The 19,865-nt window shown below is 47.0% G+C and overlaps 1 protein-coding gene across 3 annotated transcripts in view; it reads right to left on the bottom strand.

Annotated features, from left to right (window-relative positions):
• The window catches only part of BZW2 (basic leucine zipper and W2 domains 2), a 73,647-nt gene that overhangs the window by 19,778 nt on the left and 34,004 nt on the right, over positions 1-19,865 (bottom strand). For all 3 annotated transcript variants that reach the window (XM_027872361.1, XM_027872360.1, XM_027872362.1), the window contains 5 exons: positions 19,202-19,378; positions 10,078-10,181; positions 8,409-8,474; positions 5,523-5,658; positions 1,985-2,094 (listed from right to left, as the gene is read on the bottom strand). In XM_027872361.1, the coding sequence (XP_027728162.1) occupies positions 1,985-2,094; positions 5,523-5,658; positions 8,409-8,474; positions 10,078-10,181; positions 19,202-19,378 (593 nt within the window). The remainder of the gene's footprint in view (positions 1-1,984; positions 2,095-5,522; positions 5,659-8,408; positions 8,475-10,077; positions 10,182-19,201; positions 19,379-19,865) is intronic.

The following is a 19,865-nucleotide window of genomic DNA, read 5'->3' on the forward strand; positions in this document are numbered from 1 at the left end:
GTTGCCAGCCTGGGTTACTAGCAAGAGGGGGATCCCTTTGATAATAAAGGGTAAATGTGGAGGAGGGAGGGAGTAGGAAAGAAAGAGAAGACATAATAAGCTCCATTTGGGATCTGGTAAGTTCGAGATGCCAATGCGTTCTCTGGTTCAAGATGTCCAAAACGTAGCTGAAGATGGAAGACGGGAGCTCAAGATACAGCTTAGGGTTAGATGACGAGATCTGAAAGTCATCTGCATAGAGTTGATTTTTAAGCCTGTGGGCTAATGAGATCACCAAGTATTACAGATAGAGAAGAAAGAGAAGAGAAGAGAAGAGAAGAGGAGAGAAGAAAAGAGGAGAGGAATAGGAAGAAGATGACGATGACCATGGCAACGGAGGAGGAGGAGGGCAGCAGCCCAGGACAGAGCCTTAGGGGGACCACTCATGATCAGTGAGGGTGACACTTGGATGAAGATGAACTGAACCACAGAACAATTCTTACACAGTTGAAGGTTACAGAGAAGATATTTATTATAATATTTAGTATATTTAATTATTATAATATTTAATGATGTTGGCAAGTTTTCTTTATTTAAATTATGCACAGGTGTATTATTGAATATCAGCACAATTAAAAGCACTGGTGAACCTTAAAGTGCTATATCCCCCTTAACTCTAGTGACTTCCCTCTGCTGATTATCTCCAATTTATCACTTTTTTTTTGGGTGCCTGGTTGTTTGCATATTGTTTTCCTCTTTAGACTGTGAGCTCTTTGAGGACAGGAACCATGTTTTGGCCTTTGGCTGTATCCCCAGTGGTCAGCACAGTGCCGGGCAAAGCTGCAGGCACATAACAAATGTTTATTTACTGACTGACTATATAAGTGGTAGGCAATAGCACTAGTAACTATTTCTATTTAGAACAGAAAGTCTGGATGTGGTCTATGGAACTTTCAGGTAAGGAAACGCTCTCTCTCAATCCAGATTGGCACATTCTCTGCAACTTCTAATCTTCAGGAGTTGCCTAGAACCCTGATGTATATGCTTGCTGATATGTGAACATGAATACATATGATTCACTGATATCTGAAGAGTCGCACGGCCCGTATGCATCAGAGGCAAGGCTGGGCAAAGGCTTCCTGACCCCAAGGCTGTTTCTTTCTCCACTACTCAAATCAATGAAATTCAACACATCAAATTTCACAACTTTTCCACTGTTCTCCCTACGTCTCTCTCAGGATCCTCTTTCCCGCCATTCATCCTCATTCCTTCTCTTTCTTAAAGAGTCATTCTCTGTGAGCCTGTTCTGCTCAGCAGCATCTCTTGAACCTCGTGCCATAGCTACTTTCCTCTGACTTTGGGGGTTTAATTTCCTAGTAATATTGCATTAAAGGTGTAGGTCACAACTTATTCAGACAGCCTCCTGCTGTTGGGAATGAATGTTGCTTCCAATTTTTTGCAGTCAAAGATGATGTTGCTTTGAAAATCCTCACACCGATAGCCCTCTTTTTTTGTTGGTTTTGATCACACTTGCAGGATATATTCTCAAAAACTGAATCAAGAGTTGATTTTTATACCTTTTAATGCATATGGCCAGATTGCACTTCCAAAAACTGCTACAAGCCTGAAATTCCTCCAAATGCCAGCAATATTTCAACAACTGTTTCCAAATTTTCAATGAGATACTTTGTGTAAGTTGGATGCCCTTAAAATGGCATGGGTCATCAACCATTTCTGAAGAATTCAGCATTTTGGGGCCCCATCTCTTAGCCCACCTACTCCAAACTCAGCTAGAATGGCATGGGAGGATGAACCCCAATTACCCAGCATTTGTCAAGGATGGAACTATAAAGGCACTTCCTGAAACTCACTCTCCTTGGAAGCATTCTTTGTCCATTGCATGGTAGAGAATACTATGTATGGTGGGTGAGCCTGGTGACTATTCCAAGCCTACCTCACTCCCTTCCCAGTGACTCTTCATGGTCAGACAACACACTCTACTTACAAGTAACCTCTTGTCCAAGTTGGCTTTTCTCAAAGACGAGGTAACAGAATTCGCGTCTTTTTCGGCCATCCATGCTTTAAAGAGCTTTACCGCGAAAGAGGCTGCAATGCCTAATAAAGGAATAAAAAGAAACTGCTGAGGAAAGATGTTAGCAATTCAGGAAAAGGCTAACCTTCTCTCCTAACTGGCAAATGCCTCAAACGTTTGGCTTCACTAAGTTAAGTCTGTGAGAAAACAGGAAGTGGCTGCGTCACTGGATCATTCCAAATCCACTTATTTATTAAGCACTGACCGTGTGCCAAGAACTGTGCCAGGAGTCAGAAATAAAAAGACAAAAATTAAACCGTCCCTGTCCTCGGGGAGCTTGCGTTCTACTGGGGGAGGAGATAGGACAATATCCACATACAGAAGATACACAGAGGAACTCGGGGGAGAGCACTAACAAGTTGGGGTGGGGGGCGAGGAGTGGAGGGAAGGGTCAGAAAAGGCCTTCTAAAGTCTGAGACACTTAAGCTCAGCCTCGGAGGGAAGCTGGGCACGGGTCCCTGCAGAGAGAAATCAGGAAGAAGCACACTGCCTAACACTGGCCATGCTGCCTTTCAAGAACAGAAGGCATTTCTTGATGTTGGGGGCAGGGGGTGGAGGAGTTTGCAAATAATGAAACTATCCTTCATGGCTTGGCGTGGTCCCTTTGCCACTGGTTTTCTCTAAGACCTTGATTAGGGGACATTTTATACCAAATCTGAAATATCCAAGCAACCTAAAATATACCACCAGGTATCCCACCTTAACCCTTCCAGCCCCCACCTCCAATTGAATAGAAGCTTTCTGAGGGCAAGGAGGGTCTTTGTTTCCCCAATATCCACCGAAGGGCCTAGCACAGAGTAGGGGCTCAGCAAATGCTTGATAGATTGAACTGAAAGTATTTCCAAGATGTTCATACACCAGTAATCATTCACTAGTGTGATCTGCCCGAATGGAGAGACAGAGGCAGCATGGAGGGCCGGATTGAGCCCTGGACTGGACATCTGAAGCCCCAGCCTGGAATGCCCCCTCTGATACTTTCTACCTATGTGAACCTGACCAAATCATTTGGCCTCTCTGAGCCTCAGTTTCCTCATCTGTAAGTTGGGAATAATAATACTTGCATGACCTAACCCATGAGGAAAGTAAGGGAATGACTCTTAATTAAATGACAATTTGACAAATTGTTGGCATACCAATATGGTGGTCTGCTTGGTTAGGTAGACTAGCTTTGGTGTATGTGTGTTTTAACACCCTTTTGCTGTGTTAAGATCCCCTCTGGAGGGAAAATAAATCAATAAACTGTTAGTTTGGAAACAAAAGCTTCCAAAGCAGGACAGTCTTCCCATTTGCTTCTCCTTATTGAGCTTGAGAGAACACAAGGAACACAGTCCTGCTTAAAAACACTGTCTCTTAAAGCAGCAGGTGCCCTGGCGTGGAGGGCTGGGCTCCCACTCAGGAAGCCCCAGGTTCAAATCCGGCCCCTCACACTCGCTAGCTCTGGGATCTGGGAAAGTCACTTCATCTCTCCATGACTCAGGCAGCTCTCGAGGGTTTATTTACCACATCAGGCCATGGTGATCTACCCTGGAGGAGGGAGCTTCCAAACGGAGAGTTATTCCCACTACTGAAATCCCAAGTCTCTGGTTATTATTTGCATAAATATTCTTCATCCCAAACACAAAGTCTGCTTTCAAGAGAGGATTTCAATATGGACTTCCATACATGCCTGTCAAAGATGGCCCTGAAAGAAGTGGGGTTTGAATGCAGATTTCTCCACTACAAATCAAACATGTGCCAGCCTGGAGGGCCCTAGCGCTGGCGAGCAAGCCCCAAAGCCAACTGCCTCCAGCCTGACTGGTATGTGTCTCTGTCTCTCTGTCTGTCTGTCTCTCACTTTCTCTCTCTCTGTGTCTCTATCTCAGTTTCTTTCTCTCTGTCTCTCACTTTCTGTCTGTCTGTCTGTCTGTCTGTCTGTCTCTCTCTCTCTCTCTGTCTGTCTGTCTCTCTGTCTCTCTCCCTGAACACAAAGCCTTCATTGTGGCATAAACTACTGCACTCCTTAGCAAGCAGAGGCCCAACGGGTGAAGGACCCCAAAATGGGGCCTCTGAGAGGGAATCATTCTGGGGTGGGGAAAGGTGAGGAAAAGGCTTCTCTCTATTTGTCCTCTTCCTCCATTGCTTATGTCACCAGAGAGACAGTAGCAGTGGGAGAGGCCTGGAGCCAAGAGCATAGAGATGGTCACCCCGAAAAGAGAGGCTACACCTAGGAACAGAGAGCCATGGATCAAAGACAAACTTGGACAGACACCAACACAGACAGACAGAAGGACAGATCCCAGGGGATGGAGCAGCTTCTAGGAACAAAATCCCTCGAACACAGAAAAATGCCGAGGAGGCCAACAAGTGACAGGGAGGCTTTATTTTGTCCTTTGACCATATGTATTGTCTAAACTGGGCCTCACTGCCAACACATTCTGAGATTACGACCAATCTCCCCTGGATTCTGTCCCCTTAGTAAAACACCTTTTGTAAAATCTAATTAAATCCAGTTGGCTAATTGTCTTTGAGAAGCAAACTGAAGGGAAATAATGAGCAGCAGTACCAGAAACCCAGAGCCCCACAGGGTCACCCCTAGAACCCTGAGAGGCCCAGCAAGGGCTCATCCCAGGACCCCAAAGTGGACGCCCAGGTTGGGGCAGGTGAGCTCCAAGCACATGCTCTGCTGAGCACGCATCTTCAGGGTGGGGACTGATTCATTTCTGTCTTTGCATCTTTCCAGCTTAGTGTAATGCCTTCACGATGCTTTTCATTTTAGAGCTCAAAGGGATCTTAAAGACCACTGAGCCCAACTCTCTTATTTTAGCAATGAGGAAACTGAGGCAGAGAAAAGTTAAGTGACTTACCCACGGTTACACATTTAGTAAATGCCTGAAGTGGGATTTGAGCCCAGGTTTTCCGGACTCAAGAGCCCAGAACTCTATTTGCCCATTATCATTTTAAAAGTCCTCACTCGGACACAATGTGAGTAGGCTTGCTGCCCAGGTCTGGAGGAAAGTGGCGATACCCTACATCTCAGAGGTGCCCATGTCAGGGCAGGCCACCAGCGTCTCTTAAGTGCCAGGAGAGCAGGGATCGCTCACTGGTTTGGGGGATGCATCTGAATGGAACCGAGCCAGGGTGTGCAATTCAGTACTGGGTCTCCTTGGGCACAGAAGGCCAAGGGGAAGGAGGACGAGTGTCTGGAACATCCCAAAGGTTGAGAGTTGCTCTAGGGCAGTATGCTCTAGGCTGGCCTGTTGGACAGGCTGCTCCCCAAGAACCTTTATTATCCTTGTTTTTGTTACTTCACCTATGAAGGCTCCCAAGGACTGGTTCAGTTTTGCTGTTGTATTTCTCACACATTCATTAAATCACAGATCAGGGCTAAAACCGACAGGACTTTTTCCATCACCTGAATCCCTGGTTACCCTCCTTTTCTTGCTGACAAGGAGAAACACCAGAGAAGAATTACCTTCTTTGACTATACTGTCAGTGAAGAGGCTGGTGAGGATGGTGGCTGGCAGTGTCCCATTGGCCAGGAGGATCCCTGTGAGCATAGCCAACTTGCTCTGCTCTGTTTCCGAGAAGGCTTTGAGGAAGAGGAGGAGCTGTGGGTCAAAGGCAGAAGAGTCAGCTGGGAGAAATCCCTGGGATGATGCCCACATGGCCAAGCCTACGCAGGCTGTACTAAGACCCATCAGAGCAAAGGGTGTGTCTGCCCTCAACTCTATGCAGGCTCCACACATAGATGGTTAAAAAAAGTGTCTTGGTGACATGATTTCACTGGGGGAATTCCAGATATGGAAGCCCTGAGGTGAAGTGAGGCTTATGGTCCTCCAGATCACGGAACCCAACCTCCTCATTTTACAGAAAAGGAAATTGAGGCCCAGAAAGGTGAGGTGACTTTCCTGAAGTGGGAGAGCTGGCATCCAAAGGGAGGCTTAAAAAGCCAGCATTCACTCTACTATCTCATCGTAGAATCTTGCCTCCATCCAATTCCCAATAATAGTAACAAAAACAACCACAGTCACCTCACACTTAAAGAACTTTTTGGAACTGGGTGAGGCAGCAGCGCCACCTTAGAGGTCAGCTGACTCCGAGCTCGTCACATAGCCAGTAAGTGTCAAAGCTGAGATGTGCACTGGGGTCTCCTAGCCCAGAGTCCAGAGCCCTCTCCACCTCCCTTGCGCTGAATCTCATTTGTGCAGCTTGTACATTTCCAAAGAACCTTTCCAGTCGTCCATTTATGGACAGTCACAGGCACCCTTGCACTCCCATCTTTTCAAGCCTATAACTCATGACATCCACAGATTGGATCTGGAAGGGGCCTCAGAGGACATTTAGCACAACCCCCTCATTTTGCAGATGAGGAAACTGAGACCCAGAGAAAGGAAGTAAGTTGTGCAGGGTCACACAAGCAATAAATGATGGGATCAATTGATTAGCATTGATTAAATGTCTAATATGTGGCAGAGGAACCCAGTCCTTGAACCCCCAAAGCAATGTCCATTCTACTGCACCAGAATAAATACACGCAAACTTTCTCCACCCACAGACTTTTAAGTAAATAACCATTCTTCTGAATGAAAGATTTTCCCATACTCAAAATTCAACTTTAAAAGGCAGCCATGTGTTCTACAGTTGACTAATATCCTTAAGGACATTCACACACCCACATAATATCATTCTGTAATGTTAAGTGTACAGAGTAGTGAACATTCCAAAGGGATGCTAATGTTTGAGCATTAGCCCACACCTGCGAGCCCGCACCTTTTCTTGGGTATTTATTCAATTCCCATTTAGATTGAGAAATGAAAACTAAGATGGATTTCCACAGAAGAGAACCATACTCTTTAATCAACCCACTTAGGGACCGTTAAAAAGAGCCATTGTGGGCCAGCTTATTTTCTCTGCTAATCTCCACTTCTTTTCAATGTTCATCTTTAACAATAGTTTCAAGCTGCCCCAGGGAACTCATCTCAAGTCATTTCTAAATATGGTGCTTGCTCCACACGGAGCCCTTTTCCATCCATTAAAGAGACCCTACCACTGCATCATGGCCTGAGGGGTAGCTACAGGAAATCCCAGTAAAATCCAGGTCCGGGCATGGAGTGCAGGCCAGGCAGCAGCTCCCCCAATATCCGTATGCAGCTGAGGTTGGGTTCAAACCATCGTCCAAGGCAGTCTGGAAGGGGAGGTCACCCGTGGGCACGGCACAGCCTGAGGATTTGTGTGTCTTCGGCTGGCAGCCCTTCCCCTCCTTCCCACAACCACACACTTTGTCTTGGTAATGGGAGCGACCGGGGCAATCATGGATGGAGCCCCAGGTGCTGGTGGGGCCACCTCCTCCCCACACTGGATGCCTCCCCGGCCAAGCCATTACTAGAGCTTGTGCCATCCTCGGTGCTGGGCTCCCCCTTGGGCTGAAGGGCAGCCCAAGAGGCCCTTTGTAATTCGGGGGTGACAGTAACATCAGTGAATGAGCCAAATGCAGTTGCTTGAAAGGAAGAGACAGGGAGTCCCTAGGGTGACCCTGATGCTGCTGAAGGCCTGCACACATTGAATGCCGAGCATCCCTCTCTACGGACAGCACAATCCCTCCCGCCTCAAGGCTCACAAACCAGTCAATGCCTTTGATTCCAAGTTTGCAGGGAGCACCCCTGGTCCCTCCGGGACCCAGCTGCATTCCTTCACTCTCAGCCCATCTGAGCTGGACCTCCCATGTGCTGGGGCACATTCTCCCATTCCAACGACCCCAGGCAAGGCCCTAGGCACGCTCTCCAGTGTAGGCAAAGGAAACCCTTTCTCCACTTAACCTACACTAAGTTTAGCCCAGTAGTTACTTTGACATGCAAGTAACTAGTATTTCTTGGTAATGATCTAGATACTCAAAATACTTTAGAATTGAAGTTGTGTGAAGCCAAGAGCCATGTACTGCATGGCCATGCCTTAAGAGGCAAGACATTCTCTGGATGCAATAAATACATGCTGGATATGGAAGTGGGATGGTGCAATGGCTAGCACTGGGCTTAGGGCCTGGCTTCAAATCCTACTTCTGACATCTGTTGGCTGTATGACCCCAGTGCAGCGCTGCAGGATTCACCAACTAATTCTTAAATGGCTAAAATCTGCTTAGGTGGATAAATTTCCCCATGCTAATGACAGTAAAGGGTCTTTGGCCTTCCATTCCTGGGTGACTGGAGGTTTCTTTCTCTCTAGCTATAAACTAATGATCTGTCCTGGTGAAAATCCTCCTACTTAATTACAAATGTCTGGCCCACTCCAAGCCTCGATCAGATCCCCTGGGCAGTGGATTTTTTTCTGGAACAAGATTTGCATTTGTTATATCTGAAATTACCTTTTTTATTTCATCTTCAAATGCTTTTTCCAAATATTTATATCGCCTAATGAGCTTGTTGAAGACCTAAAAGACAAAGAAGGCAACATTAAATAATATGTACATGAATCTAAAAGGCATCAGAAGGAAGAAAAAATGCTTTGTTGGTCCCGGATCTACAGTCACTTTCTCAACACTCACCCACCCATACCACACTTCAAGGTCTGAATGTGCCTTCTCTACAACAGCTCTGTGACAGTACCAGCAGCATCACTCCCTTTACACTTGAGGAAACTGAGGCTCAGAGAGGCTCATCAGAGCCTTATCAGAGGTCACCAGGGGGTCAGAGCCTAGAGACGAAGCCCACACATCTTCCATGATTTTCCCACCATGTACAGCCATCTCTCAGGTCTCAGCATTTCTGGGGAGAAGGTAAGCTCCTTGGAGGCGAGGACTGTATCATTTTGGCTTTGGTTTCCCCAAGCTGAAAGCTTGGTCACTGCTCACCAGGAGGCCAGAGACTCCTTGATACACTGAATGTCAGAAAGCAATAGAGGGAGGGTCTCCTGGAGTGACCTCCCCCTGCAGGCTGGAGCACACATTAGGAAGCCATTCTTTTTGCTTAACTGAGGATTCTGAATATCAAAAGGTACTGGTAACCATAGAAATAGAACAGAATTAGATTGATATATTTCATCTCTATTATATATATGTGTGTATACACACACACACACACACACACACACATACATAGTGTATCTATGCCTATGGGTATATATGTTAGTTCACTGGATAGAGCACCAGGCCTGGAGTCAGGAAGACCTGAGTTCAAATCTGGCCTCAGACACTTCCTAGCAGTGTGAACACCTGGGCCAGTCACTTAATCCTGTCTGTCTCAATTTCCTCATCTGTAAAATGAGCTGGAGAAGAAAATGGCAAACCACTCCAGTATCTACCAAGAAATCTTCAAATGGGTCATGGAGAGTCAGACACGACTGAAATGACTGAACAACGTACACATACAAACACAGATATATGCATACACACACATACAGATACACTCATTTATGGATACACATACACACATACATGTATATCCATATGTGTATGTATGTATAAGGAATAGAGTTATGATTTCATTCATCTAGGGAGCTCCTAAAGGAGGAAATGCCCTCTATTAATGCAGGTTGGCACCTTCTCTGCAGTCTACAGTCTTGGAGAGTTGCCCCAAACACTGAAAGGCTGTGACTTGCCCAGAGCCAATAAGCCTCAGAGACAGAATTTGAACCCAAGTCTTCCCTGAAGTGCTTATAGTTATGAAAATACTTTTCCATTGTCTTACTTGGGCTAACAGCCTCACTCATACTTCAAGGAGAAATAAGAACTTTCTAGAGCAACTGTGGTTTGCAAAAGAGGAAACTGAGGCAGAGGTTAGGTGGCCTGCCAAGATGGCACAGCCAGGCAATGCAGAAGTTGGGATTTGAGCCCAGGTCCCTTGATTCTCCATCTAGACTCTTCCTACCTACCCCTTGGCCTCCCACTGACAAAAGGGGCAGAGGACCCCTGTGGGCCCACTCGGCAATCTGGTCAGCAGAGGCTTCCTTTGCCCAGCCCCTCCCCAAGGGCTTCAGCTCTTTTCTTCGACTTCTACTGACATTTCTCAGTCCCAATTTTCCACCTCAGTCCTGACCTGAGCATAGTTTCTGATGGCATCATGATCTTCAAGGGCAGAAAACACACAGTGGGTGGTCATCTTGGTCTTGTCCCCATCGTCTATGCGTGTCCCTCCAGGCGCTGAAAGACAGACGGCGGCAGTTAGCAGCTGGAACCAGGACATTTACCAGACAGAGTCAGTAGAGGCAACAGAAGTTGATGAAATGTGTTTACACAAAAAGAGGAGACATTCAGGTCAGATTTACTTTACTTGGAGATCATATCTCCTGTGATAGGAAAGAGGATGGGAAAAGTGAGTCAGCCACCCTTTCCCTCATTTGGCTCATTCAAGGAAACAATGGATGGTCACCTGGGGACACTGAGGGGGCCTCAGCTGGATTGGGCTGAGATCTTTCCCAACTCTGAGGCTCTGATTTTGGGAGAAAAGGAGAAATTTCTGAGATAGGGAGAAATAAAATATTCATATTCACATATTTGAATGCAAAGAGAAGAGAGAAGTGGAGAGAGGGAGAGAGGGAGAGAGATAGAGAGTGTGAGACAGAGAGGGAGAGGAGAGAGACAGAGATAGAGACACAGAGAGAAACAGTGAGAGAGAGAGAGACAGTCAGATACAGACAGACAGAGAGGGGGAGAGAGACAGAGAGAGAGACAGAGACAGAGAGAGAGACAGAGACAGAGAGAGAGACACAGACAGAGAGGGGGGAGAGAGAGTCAGAGAGAGAGAGAGAGAGAGAGAGAGAACATAGGGAATTGTAGAGTAAAATTAGAATGTACCTCCTGGAATGGGGTAGGGTGGTGGGAGTCTAAGAATTTACTCTCCAAAATTGAAGCTAATGGAATGGGTAAAAGGAAGCAGCATAAGAAGTCCCCGGTATTGAGAGACCATTTGTAAACGCGTGGCTGATTCCCAGTCTAATCCAATCAGCATTTCTGGGGCACTTGCTAAGTGTCAGGCACCGTGCTAGGCACTGTGCGGATGGCCAGTCTCTGCTCACAAAGAACTTACATGGGGAAAAGCCATAGTACACAGATTAGTACAGATTAATGATGACAAAATTCATATAAAAACATGAATTCAGATGTAACTAATAGTCAGATAAACTGTAACCCTAGAAAAATGTAACACAACCATAGCAAACGCAAGCAGGACCGTGGGCTGCAGAGAAAGGCTCTCAGTGGGTCATCGTCTCCAGCCCGGAGCCGAAGCCGAAGAGAGGAGCCGGGGAGAGGTGCCCTGAGCAGCCGCCCCGAGCATTCAGGGCCCTGGGGCAGCTCCGGCTCTCTCAGTGTCAAGGAGGAGGGGAGCAGTCTAGAGTCAGGATCCCCAGTTTCAGTGAGCAGGAGCGTAGAGGTCGTTTGGTCCAACTTGTAGCTGGACAAGGATTCCTTCTACAACGTCCCCAGCGAGCATTCAATGAGAGTCAACCAATAAGCGTTCATTAAGCTCTGACTGTGAGCAAGGTGCTTCGCTGGGTGCTGGAGCTACAAAGGCAAAACCAAAGGCAGCTCTTGCCCTCAAGAAGCTTACATTCTACCCAGGGAAACGACGTGTACCATGATGAATACATACAGAATAGTTAGCAGAGAGAGAAGACAAATAACTGGGGATGATGAGGATGAGGATGATGATAATTAGAATGTATAACAACTTGAATGTTTGTAAAGCATTTTACATATATGATCACATTTGATCTTCATAATAACCCTGGGAGGGAGGTGCTATTATTATTCCCATTTTACAGATGGGGAAACTGAGGCTGAGAGAGTGATTAGCTCAGGCTCACACAGCTAGTAAATATCTGAGGCCAGACTTGAACAAATGTGTTCATGGCTCCAGGTCCAAAGTTCTGCCCGCTGCACCATCTAGCTGCCTGATCAGACAGGAGGTGGCAGGTCAATGGAGCCTTAGAGGTGACTGAACTGTTTCTCAGGCTGGACTCCTGCAAAGATGGAACGGCAAGGTCAGACAACCGCAAAGACTGCTTGAACAATTCCCGAAGGGGAATCCCTCCAGGGACAGGGGGCCCTCTGGGGAGTTTGTCCCTGTGCCAGGCCTAAGTCGGCTTCTGCCACTCTCCAGACCCCGATGCTCCTGGTTCTGGCCTCTGGGGCCAAAGGGGAACCTCCCCCTCAGGGCACAGGCTCCCAAAACCCAGCCTGATCACATTTCCCTTGGGGGGACAGAGAGAGTGTTTATCTCTAGGATAAACACTCCCACTTCCTTCCTGAGCTGATCCTCCCATGGCACAGGCCCATGGCCCTTCACACAATTACCCACCACTAAACACTCGGCTGCACTAGCGTCCATCCCACATTGTGGAGGCTTGAACTAAACTAAACTCAAGCCTCTGATGTGGTCTGAACAAGGCAGAGGAGAGCGGGCTGTCCTTTCCTTAGGGCCACAGAATCAGGCACTATCAGGGAATAAGGATTCATTTATTATTTTTTTTAATTTTCTTTCTTTCTTTTTTAGTTTTTAACCTTCAGTTTTATAGGATTTTGAGTTCCAAATTTTTTTCTGCCTCACTCCCTCCCCTCCCCCCTCCCTAAGATGACAAACAATCTGATATCGTTTATACGTGTACAGTCATATTAAGCATATTTCCACATTAGTCATGTTAGGGAAGAAGAATCAGAAAAAAAGGGAAAAACCACAAGAAAGACGAAACAAAAAAAAGTGAAAATAGTCTGCTTTAATCTGCATTCAGACTCCACAGTTCTTTCTTTGGATGTGGACAGCATTTTCCATCTTTAGTCTTTTGGAATTGTCTTAATCCTTGCACTGCTGAGAAGGGCTAAGTCTATCAATGTTAGTCATCACACAATGTGGCTGTTACTGTGTACGATGTTCTCCTGGTTCTGCTCACTTCACTCAGCATCAGTCCATAAAGGTCTTTCCAGGTTTTCCTGAAATCTGCGTGCTCATCATTTCTTATAGCACAATAGTATTCCATTACATTCATATACCACAACTTGTTCAGCCATTCCCCAGTTGATGGGCATCCCCTCAATTTCCAATTCTTTGCCATAAAGATTCATTTATTAAGCACCTACTGTGTGCCAGGCACTGTGCCCAGTGCTGGGGATACAAGGAAAGGCAAAAACAAGGCGTGTGCCCTCAAAGAGCTCTTCACCCTCCACTGGGTAAAAGAGCAAGTCGATAACCAGGTACATACAAGATCTATACAGAGTACTTGGAAGGCAATCTCAGAGGAGAAGATACTGAGTATAGCTGGGAGGGACATAATGGGCATAGAGGTGGAGGCCGGGCTCTCTTGGGGCAATGATGAGCCCTGGGGTCTCCCTGTCTAGGTCAGATGCTAACCCTCGAGATAGAAATAAAAAGTGCAGGCCTTGGATGCTACCGGTGCCGGCTGTAGGAAGGCTCAGATTGCCTCTCCCTTTGACTGGATTCAAAGGCTGCGCTGGGGTGGGGGCGGGGGAGGCCGTTTCTGGGCTGGGGCTTGGATCCCATTCCTGGTTTGACCTTACGTCTAATTCGGGGCCTGCTTGCTTGATCCTGTGATAGGCCTTTAATAAAATGCCCGGACACGATTCTATTTCCAGGCCTGAGAGTATGTGTTTGGACTCCCGCCGGCCCCCTCTGGCCCACACCCAGCTCAGCTATTTTTAGTCCGAGGGAATCAGGAGTAGGTACCAGTTTGGGCTTTTATGGATTCACTTCAAGGGCGCTGAACAAACTTTATATGAAGCTCCTCCTGTGACTGTCATTGGCAATACAGAGACAAAAACGAAACAGCGGCAGCCCCCAAGGGCTTACAGCCTGTTAGAAGTGAGTGACATGGGCACAGATGAGTAGATACGACAGACACATGGGTGTGTGCACATGTGTGTTCTCATGTGTGTTCTCATGTGTGTGCATGTGTGTGTGTGTATAAGGGGATTCCAAGAGGCTAAGGTAAGGAGAGACAGCATTTCTGGCATGGGGGACAGCCTGGGCAAAGGCCCGGTGATGGACGGGTCCAGAGACCAGGCCCTACCTCGATTCTAGAACGTCCCCCCAGGGCCAAGCCGCCTTACTGGTGACTAAGAGGGCACAAACATACACTGCCCACCCAAGCTAACAGCCCTCACCCATCTCTCCACCCCAACTGGCTCCTTGCCATCTTCTGTGGCCTGTCCCCCACTACCCCTACCAGTTTTCCACCTCCTACTCTGGGAACCCCAATCAAATGAACTCTAGCATTGCTTCTGGAAAGGGTGTGCCCATCAGCTCCCCTGTGGTTCCCCATCCTCCACCCCTGGGCTTCACCTCTGCCTGGCCACCATTCCTGTGTGTGTTGTCTCTTCCATTAGAATGGAAGTCTCTTGAGGGCAGGGACTGATTTTGTATCATTATAAGTTAGCACAATACTTGGTACATAGTAAGTATTTGATAGATGTAATTATTCACTTACACATTCATTCACTGAGCCAGCTTGAAGTTCCTTTTGGGTAGAGGCCAACCCATGATCATATGGACAGATAAGTTGGGTTAGTTTTTGTTTCTACTTTTCATTTTTCTGGCTTTGTTTTCGGTGCCAAATTTCAACTTGACTCCCATTTTTGGCTTGCTTTACACACATAGCTTGCCAGCCATTTCCAACAAAGAACAAAGAGGGTTGTTTCTCTTTTTCAGTAAGAAGCAGGGTCACATGAGTGACCTGGGGGAGCTTGGCCAGCCTCGTGTACCAGCCGCTTATCTGTTCATGCCTGGCTGTCAGCCCAGAGGCTCTGATGGCAGAGGCTCTGGGCCCTCGGCCTCCTGTAAGAAGCTGGGCTCCTGACATTCACTTACACACAGGTTTAATTAGGCTTCCTAAATGAGCGTGAAAATCCTCAGCGAAGTAAGGACGTGGGGGAGAAAACTCTGTGATGCTATCTGCCTGAAAGAAGGCCTGCAAGCAGCAGGGATGCATCTTAAATAGAGGGCCAAGCTCCTTGTCTTCTCCCTCAATGGTCTGACTCTAAATGATTGCTGGGTTTTTTTCACCATGCAGCTTCATTCACACACACACACACACACACACACACACACACACACGATGTGCTTTTCTGTTGCCCTTCTGGTGAGATTCATTTTTAATTGTGCAGAGACAGGTATGTCCGATGTCTCCCTCGTAGGCAGCACCGCTGGTAGGATGTAGGGGTGCGCCTTTGTTTCCAGGAAAAGCTTTCTGATTTTCTCGGGGCGATCCAGCCCACTCTCCTCCTCCTCTTCAGTGCTGGCTCCATTCCTACAGTGAGTCCCAGGCTGCAGACCGAGGAACGGTGATCAGTGTCGTCCACCCGGCCGCATGCCATACGCAGGGCAATAGACATTTTTCATCTCCTTCTGAGGGAATTGCGGGCACTGAGTGAGCCTTGCTGACTCCTCTCCCAGCCCAGCCCGTGACTTGCCAGGCTTTTCCACCATCCCTAGCTCTCTTCTTACCCTGCGATATGCCTCTGCCTTTGCAGCCCCCTCCTTCCACTGGCAAGTTCTTCCCAAATCTCCATTCTAGGGAAGGGCCAAGGCTGTACATGTCCACCCTTTCACTCCTCTCCTGGCTCTGTCCCTGACTCTCCAGAATTCTACCACCACCTCCCTTTTACATGCTGTCTTCCCCATTAGAGTGTAAGCCATTTGAGGGCAGAAGTTGTCTTTCTTTTCGCTACTATTATATTCCCAGTGATTTGTACAATGCCTGGCACACAGTAAGAATTTAATAAACACTTGTTGACTTCATTCACTTTGTCTTTTCTGTGTGGATAGCTTGACCAAACTCTTTTGAGGGATTCAAGATCTCTGCCAGGGAGGCTCCGCGATGTTCTGAGACCTAAAAGATAAGCCAGATTTCATTCACACACAGGAACATCTGGCCACCTCGCCATCCGCAGAGTTATCTCTTCAATAAAATACAGATAAAGGAAAATATTCCTTGTGTTTGGACCACAGATGAAGAGCTGAAAGGGACTTCAGAGGTATCCAGTCTATCCCCTTCTTTTTTATAGAAGAGAAAACAGGCTCCAAGAGATGTGGTGACTCACTTGAGATTTCCCAGGGAAACTCACTTGCTGGCATCCATTTATTCCAAAACCTGAGTCCATTCCAGGCCTCCAATGTAGTGACAACGCTTACCATTTTCTGATTGGCTTTGCTGGAAATTGTCCAGTAACTTTACATCGGGTCCCAAATGATGCCCAGACGCCTTGGGCTGAGATTCCAGGGCCCTCTGTCCCCACAGAGCCCTTCCTGCCTTCCCTCAGGGCAGGACCTGGCCTCGTTTCATCTTCATGTCACCACCTCCCCTCTCTGTGCCTAGCACTGTGCCTGCTTAGGACCACCAGATCTTACCTTCAAGGCCAGAAGAGTCTTCTGGAGCCTTTGAGCCTAATCCCATCATTTCACAAATGAGAAAAACAGTTCCAAAGAAAGGCGTGCCCAAGGTCACAAAGGCAGCATTGGAATCCAAGTTCCCTGACTTCAAATCTAGCCACTTTTCAGCTGTTGTTGCAGGGGTGGGAGCCCAGGTGAAGGAGGTCAGGAGCGCAGCTTCTTGTCTGGACCACTGAAACAGCCTCCTCATTCATTTTCCTGTGATCTATCCTGCACCCCCCTGCCAAAACGGTGGCAGATAAAGGCGCCATCACATTGTGGAAAACTTGGACTCTGGAAGGGAGGTGAGGTTCCTTAGTAACCTTGGAATTCTAAGTACAGAAACCCCAGCCTGCCCTTTATAGCCCCAAAGAGAATTTTCTCCCTTCCCCCCTTTCCAGTTCATTTCACATCATCCCTCTCACCCATTCTCCTTCTAGGAAAGTAGGCCTCCTGCTCATCGTCTCTAGCCATTGTTCCATCTGACACCTCTGAACCTTTGAGCGCATTGTCCTGGATTCCTGGAGAGCCCCCTCCTCCACGCTGCCCCTTTGGGTCCCTCTCCCAGCTCGGGCACCACCCCCTCCTGCCACCCCCAGACTCACAGGTTCTTAGCATGCCCTCCCTCTTTAAAATCCCTGTGCACAAGCTTCAGCTTTCCCTCTTGGCATGCACGTGGTATCCATCTGCAGTAGGACGCCAGCTCCCGGGGGACAGGATCTGTTTTGCCTCACACAGTGCCTAGCACATAGTAGGCAAGGTCTTAATGAATGTCAAATAAAGCCATGAGGACAAGCACCAATTTCCATGATTTTTTTTTCTCCCCATTAAAAGGAACCTTCCTGAAGAGGAGATGAAACAGTGCACGCCTCTCCTTTCACTGGAAAGGGCAGAGGTCGGGGATTCTGACTACGCGAGCCCAAGAAGTCCCGGAGCATTGGCCTTTCTGGATTTTGAAAAATATCACTGCGATCAGAGTGGGCTTGTAAGGTGGGGGAGAGGCAGACTTGGAAAGTAACATGATATAAAAAAAAGAAAACATTTTGAAGTTCTGCCTGCCCCCTCCCCCCCACCAAAGAACCCCTGGAAGACATAAAGGAAGCCTCTGATACCAAGCAGAGAGAGTCAAGGCTTCAAAGTCACAGAAATCCCAGAGACTAGTCTTAAGGCCTCATAAGCCAGGGTCCTTTCCCTGCCACACTCAGCGGTCTGTAAATCCTAAGCATGTCTAAGGTGCCATGCGACATACAGCAGACTGGCTTGTAGCCACAAAAACCTGAATTCAAATCCTACCTTAGAGACTTGCTGCATATATGATCCTGGATAAGTCATTAACCTTTCTCAGCCTCAGTTTCCTCATATGTGAAAATGGAGATGGTAATAAAAGTTCCTGCCTCCCAGGACTGTTATAAGGCTCAGAGAAGATAGCACACGTGAAATGCTTCGCGAACCTTGAAGCCCTACATCAATGCTAGCACGTGTATTATTAGAATCACTGCCACATCAGGAACAATAGCACTGAGAGAAAGCATTACTAATGAGTAATGATCTGGGGCCTTCCCCCTTTTTCTGTTTTCAAGACCTCAGTCTCTGAAGGTTGAGCCAACCTTCTCCTCGATCCCATCCCACCCAACCTTAGAGGATTCTCTAGTCTAAGGGGAATTCCATTCAGTCAAGCTTGGGTGGAGCCAGACCCTTTCGTCTAAACCGCCTGAGGCTGGGAGTGGTCTGGGTAGAGAGCTGGTCTCTCAGTCCAAGGGTGACACGACCTCAGCCCCTCACTGTAATATTCATTCTCTCATAAATTGTTAACCAATCAGGGCTGATAGATTCCACCCTGGGGGAACACCTACCTTCAAAGGCTATATGAACTATGAGTCTGCCGCCATGACTGTCTTTTGGTCCAATGACCATCCTTTTATTAATGAAGGTGCTGGCCTTATTAATAGAATGATTAAATTGCCACACTCAGAATGCCTTGGGGTCTATAGAAAGTTCTTTTCGCTCTCCTCCATCCCCAAACCTTTTCTTTTCCTTTGTCAGGAAAAGTACTAACCTCAATTCTTGCTAAGTCTCTCCATCCACTTTGGCTGTCAGCTCTCCTTCAGCATCTCACTCCATCAACCACTTCTTAACCTTCATCTTTGATGTCTCTCTTTCTTGGAACCTTTCCTTTCATGTACAAAAGCATTCAGGGCTCTTCAATCTCTTAAAGACCTTTCCTCAAGTGGACAACTGGGGACTTTTTTTGTATTTCATACCCCTGATAAGAATCAAAAACCTTCTATGTAAACAATGAACAGAAATGTGTAAGACCAAAAGCCATCCCCAATAGAGAAGTCATCAAAGGATATGAATGAACATTTCTCAAAAGGATCACACGTTGTCAATAACATATGAATGGTCCAGATCACTAACAATAAGAGAAATTAGGTCCCTCAAACCTTTTTAATGTCCACATTACCAAAAATTTCCATTTCCATAGTACCTTAAAGTTTACAAAATTTCACAACAACCCAGTGAAATATGTACTATAATAATCTCCCCATTTTAAAGACTGGAAAAACCAAGGCTTGAAGAGATGATGGAAACTGCTAATGATCACACGGGTAGGAATTTCCAGAGGCAAGACTCAGAGCAAGAGCGCATCATTCCTTCTATGCCTCTCATTCTTCGGTCTACTGATACTCCATGCTGCCCCACACTAATAGCGTCGAGTTTAGTTAGGTGCCACTTTCTCAGGTCACAAAAAACGTCCAAGAAGTAAGAATGGCGGGCTCACCTAGCATGCTGCCAGCCACCAGGATGTCAAAGAGCGTGTCTGCATAGCGGCGATAGTCCAGCCTGGAGCCAGTGGAGTCCAGGAACTTGGCTACTGCGTCAAGGTCATCCCCTGCATCATTGAGGCCCTGGACGAGTGTATCCCTGAAGACAGTAGGTTCAAACTTCTCTTTTTCATCTAAAAAAAAATGGCATAAAACCGTATCACTTAAATTCGAAGGCCCCACTTTGGGAAAGAAACACAAACGATCAGAATATAACACGCTGGGCAGCAGCAGCATGTTCTGGGATGGCAGAACTGGAAGGGCTCACCGAGAAAAGGAGAAAAAGGCTCATGCTGCTGCAGAAATCCCCTGTGCACTGTTCCCAACAAGTGGGCATCCAGCATTTGTTGTTGATAATAATAACAAAATGGCATCTATATATTGCTTTAATAATTGCAAAGCACTTTACATGTGTTGTTTCACTTGATCTTCAAAATATCCCTGGGAGGTGGGGGCTAGCATTATCTCCATTTTACATGTGGAGAAACTGAAGCTAAGCATGGTCAAATGACTGTTTTACAGATGAGGACACTTAGGTCCATCGAGGCTCTGGGAGTGGTGAGTGACAAGCGGCAGAGAGGCAGACTGAGGCTGTGCGTGACGGAAACTGTCTTACTTCTG

Source organism: Vombatus ursinus, unplaced genomic scaffold (genome assembly GCF_900497805.2).
Source record: "Vombatus ursinus unplaced genomic scaffold, bare-nosed wombat genome assembly UNPS02014799.1, whole genome shotgun sequence".
In the NCBI taxonomy this organism is placed as follows: Eukaryota; Metazoa; Chordata; class Mammalia; order Diprotodontia; family Vombatidae; genus Vombatus; species Vombatus ursinus.